Source organism: Rutilus rutilus (assembly GCF_951802725.1).
Source record: "Rutilus rutilus genome assembly, chromosome: 3".
Lineage (NCBI taxonomy): Eukaryota > Metazoa > Chordata > Actinopteri > Cypriniformes > Leuciscidae > Rutilus > Rutilus rutilus.
In genome coordinates, this window is record NC_140211.1 from 11102132 (window position 1) to 11109884 (window position 7753).

General features: G+C 33.5%; 1 protein-coding gene across 1 annotated transcript; it reads left to right on the forward strand.

Annotated features, from left to right (window-relative positions):
• The first annotated feature begins 196 nt into the window (after positions 1-196).
• Positions 197-7130, forward strand: fcer1g (Fc epsilon receptor IgFc epsilon receptor Ig). The gene is made up of 5 exons (XM_084404557.1): positions 197-367; positions 2671-2768; positions 3371-3403; positions 4362-4388; positions 6288-7130. The coding sequence occupies exons 1-5, from the start codon at positions 301-303 to the stop codon at positions 6348-6350; spliced, it is 288 nt and encodes a 95-aa protein (XP_084260683.1). The 5' UTR covers positions 197-300; the 3' UTR covers positions 6351-7130.
• Positions 7131-7753: the final 623 nt, after the last annotated feature.

Genomic DNA, 7753 nt, shown 5'->3' on the forward strand with positions numbered 1-7753 from the left:
ATATTTATGTGTGTGTGTATATGTGACAAAAAATACAATTAAGCAGTTTTAAAGCAGCCATAGGGTCAAATACTGATTCAGCATTTTCAAGGATCTGCGGTCTGAAGCGCATCACATGGCTTTCGGGCCTTTTTCCTCTTCGTCACTTACGGGTGGGGGTGGTTTAAACTTCAAAACGGACATATTTTCACCACAACTTCCCTCTTGTCTGCCTCTGATGTGCTTTTCACATCTGTTCACTGAAAGTCTTCTTTGGAGGTGTGTGTCCAGTGAGGTACTCGAGCAAAGCCCAAGTTTTAGATGATGATGATGAAGGTGGGGATGCCCTTCTCTCTTCTTTCTCTTTGGCTCAGCTTCGGCGTTGCTGGTAAGTGTTAAATATCAACGCGTTTTATCTCAAATGAGCGATGCAGATAACAAGGAATTGTTTTGCGTGCTCACGTCGACACAGAGCTTACAGGTTGATAGACAAACTTTTTTTTTAAATTACGCTTTTTGAAATCGAATGTCAAGTGATGAATGTAAATGTATTATAATTAACAACTTTCCCTTATTGGGGAAGGCCTAAGGGGTATTACAACATTTTAATCATGTATAACAAACTAAAGTCTAGAGTGAACAATGGCTTTTTCAGTTAATTATTATTCTTTTTTTTAATGTTTAGGTAGTCATTTTGTCCACTAAACTTGTGAAACTTAATATATTGCGATCACTGAGCTTCATTGTGTTTTTAGAGCCAAACTGTTTTTTCTAATCTGTTCATAAATTATGAAATGATGCCGCTAAGAATAGTGCGCTCTGACCATTACTTGAATGTGGAAGTATGCCAGGATTTCATACAAGGTTTTGCTTCTGTATTTTGGCAGCGCTTTTAAAATGAAGCAAGTGACTCTTAAAACCCCCCAATGCACATGTGTCAGTCCTGCAATACAGCATTTGTGTGAAAAAAAGAAAAAAAAGAAAAGTGAAGTGAAGAGTGAAGTCAGAGCCTTGGTTGGTTACTCAGTTCACTTCTCACATCTTTTGTTTTTTCACAAGCCTTTACTACATCAGAACACTGAAGCGGTGTTTGAAATGAAACTGTGTTGCCAGGAAGTAGCCTCTCTTTAATCTGTAAACAAGCCTCGAACCACACAAATATGACCCTATATATATTTCAGTGACAAATGCTAAGCCAAAGTTCACAATAACAGAATAAATGCACGGGGCAATTTCCTCAATGTCTTGACTAGTGCTTGTGAAAGCGGTGCTTAATTTTAGGTTCTGGCTGTGTTAGTTCTGCTGGTCGCTGGTCCACTTCCCTTCTGCCTCTCTGAGAACTAAACAACAAGGTTTAAAGATTTGAGCTTTGTAGTATTTTCGGTAACACTTTTACAATAAGGTTCATTAGTTAACATTAGTTCATGTATTTACTAACATGAACTAACAATGAGCAATACATTTGTTACAGTATTTCTTTAATCTTTGTTAATGTTAGTTAATAAAAATCCAGCTGCTCATTGTTTGTTCACGTTAGTTCACGGTGCATTAATGTCAACCTTTGATTTTAATAATGTATTAGTAAATGTTGAAATTAATATTAACTAAGATTAATAAATGCTGTTCGGTCTTAGTTCGTGTTAACTAAGGTAGTTAACTAATGAATCTTATTGTAAAGTGTTACCGTATTTTCTATTATTAATTTATTTTCAACACTTTAATTCTCACAGATAAAAAAAGTGGTTAACGAGCAAAGGGAAATTCTGCTACGAGAGACAAAAAAAGAAAGGAAAAAAAAGTCATGCATCTCGATCAAACAGTATTTGTGTTGCCCTGGAATGAAGCCATTGATCCTGGAGGCTGAAGCCATTAAGATAACACAATGTTTGAGTAGTTTAGTATAGCAAGTATATTTTGGATCATTTAGTGATTGTAATTGGATTAATTATGAGCGTGTGGTCAGCGAATTCATGTTTGTACTTGAAGGTTTCAGCGAAAAGAGAAGTAACACTATTCTGTGGGATATGATACTAAACATCACACGTTCTCACTATAGTTTTTAACACTTGGCAACACTTTTTAGGGCTTTGTAGAGTTAGTTTCTTACAAAAACCTTTACTTACAAATGCATTTTGCTACATTTTCAGCGTTTAATATCAAAACTGTTACAGCAGATATACTGTAGATTTCTGATTTGTTGGTGATCATTAGTGATTAGTGATCATTAGAATTTGTTTGTATTGTAAACGTGTCTTATCTTTCATATAATCGGTATGATAGCATCACCAATGCCAGTACAATTAATGATGCATCATTTTTTTGTAATTAATTAATGAGAACTGATCAAGTGTACATTTATAATGTATTAAAATACAGCAGAGAAACTTTGTAAACGAGTTTTATTTTACAGTGTCCTTGTTACACATGTAGTTACTATAGTAATAACTATAAATTATGCATAAACCCTAATCCTATAATTACATGTAGTTAATTAATATCACTCAGTATTAAATGTACGTGCAGTGTAACACACACACCTTAAAATAAAGTGTAACCGAGTTTATATATGAAGCAGTGACCTATAAAACTGACTCGGACCGTTTTGTATAATATAAAAAATCATATTCTCACTGTTAATAACTAAATACTTTAACTGAAGTTTTTCTTTTCCTGTTATTTTCATTTTTGCAGATGCAATGAGTTTGAAAGAGCCGCAGATATGCTACATCTTGGACGCGGTTATGTTCGTCTATGGGGTCGTTCTCACTGTCCTGTACTGCAGAATGAAGGTACTGTATATGTGATCAAACTCTTTAACAGTTTCAACTCTGAAAGTCATAATCACGGCATCATCAAGTGTTCAGTCCTTTAAAGATTAAGACTGTCAAAGTTGGAGGTGAATTTTCATGTACTTACAAAAGCTTAGGCCTAAGTGTTTTTTTTATCTTTTGTATTTTGCATGGGAAATCAAGATTGAATGATTTGAATAAATAAATTGAATAATTGGTAACACTTTACAATAAGGTTCATTAGTTAACATTAGTTAATGTAATATGAACTAACCATGAGCAATACATTTGTTACTGAAATTGTTAATCTTTGTTAATGTTAGTTAATAAAAATACAGTCATTCATTGTTCATTATTAGTTCATGCTAATTAATGTAGTTGACTAATGTTAACTAATGAACCTTACTGTAAAGTGTTACCAATTAATTTGTTCAAGGCTAGATTAAATCTCATAAAATAGCCCTAATATATACCATTCTGAAATTATTTGGTAAAAAGCTATTATCTTAACTTTATCTAATAATTGTATACAAACAACTAATATCTATCTAATATCTATATCTTCCATCCATCCACCCATCCATCCATCCATCCGCCCACAGATGCGAAGTAAACAAGCTGAAAAACTTTCAGGGGTAAGACTATCCGTCCATCCATGCTAATTTATTCCACAGTATGTTCTATATACTGTATGTGTATGTATGTGTGTATATATATATATATATAACAATCTGCATTTATAAGTAGTCAACATTTGAAGTGGATCAAAACCTTTCATCAAAGTTATAGAACAATACGTGTTCTTTACTTAGTACAACTTTGATGTACCTTTTTGATCAATTTCAAATGTTGACTACTGTATATAGCCTACTGTACATACATACAGTATATATCACACATTTATAGGCTACACACACACACACACACACACACACACACACACACATGGCAACAATATGTTTACATATATTCTTCTTCAGTAAAAGGATTTTAAAATACAGAAAAACATTTATAAAACTGCTAGAATGAATCAATGTGGCGTAATGTGAATTTAAGACACGGCTGTAACGATGGCCAGTAACGTTACATTCTGAGACCAACAAATGCCATTTATGCAGGTTAACTACTACTATCCTTAAATTAACCCTAACCTGACTTAAGGAGCAGTGTTTTTGTCCAGTTTTTGAGTCTCTGAAGACTCAATCTTGTGTTCCAATCTCTAAAATTATCTGCTTTTGCTAACTGTCCCTCTCCACCCACATCACACTTTAGCATCCTGTCTTGATCATTGTGTGAAGGCCTTTCTAAAAATTGCTGCTTTTCAGCATGCAACCTTTCACACAAAACATACAGATCAAGCATACATCCTTTTCAGAAAGCTTATTATAATTCAACAAAAGAACATTGTTTAAACTGCTCCGGTTCTGTTTCCGTGGTCCTAGACAGACCTTGGGTTTCCTCTCTTGAACATTGTTTAAACTTCATTAGACCTCATGATGTGACTGTCACTGAGCTTTGAAAAAACTTTGAAGCTCCATGTTTCATCTTTGTTACAGCCTTTCTAATGTGTGTATTCTTTCCGTTCGTTTACAGAAGAATGCCAGCGATGGGGTTTATGAGGTAACGTTAACGTTATTCTTTTTGAGTTGTGGTTTTTTAATATTCCGTGTAGCAGTAAAATGAACCTTTCTTGTGTGTTTGTCTGTATTCTGCAGACCGAGCCAGTAGCGTTGGTCATTTTAATATACCTATAAATAATAATACTGAAGTGATATTTCTATGACTGCGCGTGAAGTTGTCATAGCAACCAGAAGATACATCGCTAAATGACAAAAGGCTGCGCTAAATTTAGCAATAAACAGATTGAAAATGCACCATAAACACGATACTTTAAAGTAACGTTAGGCTTTCATTAAGCAAATGAGGAAGTGAAAATGTACTCACCCTTTGCTATAAGACTGTTGGCCTGTTCAAATTTGATCTGTTAATACGTTTGACTGGATTTATTAATTTATTTACAACATAAAAATTCAAAATGATTTAAAATACCTAGCTGCTACATAAAGTTCATATTTACTTTTGAGCTGTAAATGTAATTTATTTGTAAAACTATAGGCCTAGTACATCTTTCAGTCGCTTCACCCGCAGGCTAGGTACATTTATGCTGCCTTCAGTTCACGTGCTATCGGAAATGTCCTAATTCCGATTTATGAAGTCGTAAATACAATTACAACAAGTGCTTTGTTGTCGGAAAGGACAAGAATCATGTAAGACACTGGGTTTATTCTTGCCTATTTATTTGGAAAATCTTATTAAAGGGATAGTTCACCCAAAAATGGAAATTCTGTCATTATTTAGGCTGTGCATCAACATTCTTCTGTTGAACACAAAAGAAAATATTTTGAAGAATGTGGTTAACCACACAGTTGACGGCACCCATTGACTTCCATAGTATTTTTTTTACCTACTTTGGAAGTCAGTGGAGGCCAGAAACAGTTTGAATACCTACATTCTTTAAAATATCTTCTTTTGTGTTCAACAGAAGAAAGAAACTCAATACAGGTTTGGGACGACTTGAGGGTGCGTGAATGATGACAAAGTTTCCATTTTTGGGTGAACTATCCCTTTAAAGCTAAAATGATATATAGCATCCCATTCATTGACAACCATAAACATTCACTACACTATCTAGTCAGCTTGCTGACAACTCTGAAAATTCTGTCAAAATACTTTTTTCTTGATTTAACAGTTACCCCATAAGTAAAATGTAACAACATGCCCCATAGATGGGACACGTTGTTACATGACCTAATAAAAAATGTTTTATCTGATCTAATAAAAAAATATGTATACAAGACAAACTAAAATGCAATTATTAACTTTTTCATATAAAAGAATGGAATTTTTTAATAATTAAAAAAGATATATATTTTGAGTTTGACAACAAATACTTCGCAAAACACAGCTATACAACATAGTTCAAAGCATAACAATAATTAATAATTTCTTTAATAATTTTTTTATTCACCTTTTAATGGTTTCTCAAAAGAATATAATTCAAGGGGGAAAACTGTAATGCAGTGTTACAACGATCCTCACCTGCGCAACTGGGATTTAAACCTGGCTAGATCAGCATTAAAGATCTCAACTGTTAAATAACAGATATAAGATTGAAATAATATCAGATTGAGATAATATCAAAACAGAGATGAAAAATGAACTTGAGAAATTTACTTTTGCTATGGTTAAATAAATGCTCAGTGATATCTTCCAAAGATTTTTAAAATTCTGGTGCAATTTGATAAGGCAACTAGTAAATAGGCTACACTAAGTTTCGTTATGAGGGTATTATAATGAAAGCCTAGTGTGTTTTTTTTTTTTTTTTTTTTTTGTATAGCATTTAACTGATGCATATTACATTTCTGAAGCCTGTGGTTGATCTGGTGTAAGCTTCTATTGAAATGGCGCTCACTCTCTGCCACATCCGTTTTGTCCCTCTCTCTCTCCTCCACACCACAGGGTCTCAAGCCTCATGATCAGGACACATACGAGACCATCAAAATGAAGAAAGGAAAACATTAAGACTCAAATCAAAAGTGGGAAGGAAGTTTCCGGACTCAATTCCACTGTCCTCTTAAGCGTGTCGCACCTGTAAATAAGCTTTCGACATTATCACAAGAACAACTTTTTGTGTTTATGTAGTATATGGTATAATCACTTACATGTATTAGCAAATAATCAAACAGAATGCTAAATGTCTACTTTTCTACTCGTTTAATAATTTAAATAATATTTGTTAAATGAATGTATTTTTCAGTCGGGCCTTTAAACTACATGTTTAGCTTCTAACATGTATACCACACTGCGTGTCACTTTTCTCGAGGCTAACTTCCTGCCCTGGCTTCTATAGCAACATGCCACCAACCCCAAAGAGTCCGAGTCATTTCCTGTTTTAAAGAGTACATGAGTGGTCTGACAACATGTGCATCTGTCTTTGACCACAGGTATGAGAGATGGAAACAGAGCTGTGTTTGATTGTAAATGTGTAGGCCTTTTTTTCCATCGGTATACGAGCGAGGGTTTATATTGCTTTGCTCTGAGACGATGTTTTCCTTTCTGATACATGTGGCATCTTAGAGAACAACTGTATGTGTAACAAAAATGACACCTTTGATTGTCAGAATTTAATGTAAGAGTTACAATATAAGCTTAATTATGAATTTGTAACTCTATTTTTTTTATTACAAGCGATTAAATACATTAAATACTTCCAAAAATGTTGATTATTTTGGTTGTGATTGTTAATGCTTACAATTTTTATGATCAATTTCCAATGAAATAAAATACATACAACTCTGAAAACAGTGCCTTTTATTGTATTTTATACATTTTTTTTACATTTCCTGTTATGTTTTTTTAGCTTGACAACTGAAAGTGTGCTTGCATTACAAGTTAATCACATAATAAAGAAAAGTAACAGTCTATTTTGATGGCCCACTCTGCTAACTATAAGTAACTTTGCACCTACATGTCAGCTAGCAGTCATTAGAGTATTAGTGGACCGTCTGATTAATATCTGCTGACACTTTATTTTGATGCTCCCATAACAGACGTTCTATAAGTAACTTTATGCCAACTTACTCTACTAACATGAAGCCTATAATACTCTACTGAGAGTTAGTTGATATATAGGTGCAAAGTTACTTCTAGTTAGTAGAATGTCTAAAGTGGACCATCGAATTAATGTTACTACTAACAGTTAATTAATGTAAGTACTTATATTCTACTTACAGGATGTCTAAAATGGACCATCGAAATAAAGTGTTAGCTTTTTTTTATTATATGATTAACTTAAGCAAGCACACTTTCAGAAGTCAAGCTGAAAAAAATAAGAGGAAATAATAAAAAAGTAGTTCTTCAAACTCAAGAGAAAGACATGCAATGAAACGGTTGTCTTTATTTCAAGATATAATTACTTGTAATTT

Bases quoted from the DNA above. Each gene is read 5' to 3' on its own strand.
- fcer1g (XM_084404557.1), top strand. From the start codon at position 301: ATGATGATGATGAAGGTGGGGATGCCCTTCTCTCTTCTTTCTCTTTGG. The intron at 368-2,670 runs GTAAGTGTTAAA...TCATTTTTGCAG, and splicing joins GCTCAGCTTCGGCGTTGCTG to ATGCAATGAGTTTGAAAGAG. The intron at 4,389-6,287 runs GTAACGTTAACG...TCCACACCACAG, and splicing joins CCAGCGATGGGGTTTATGAG to GGTCTCAAGCCTCATGATCA.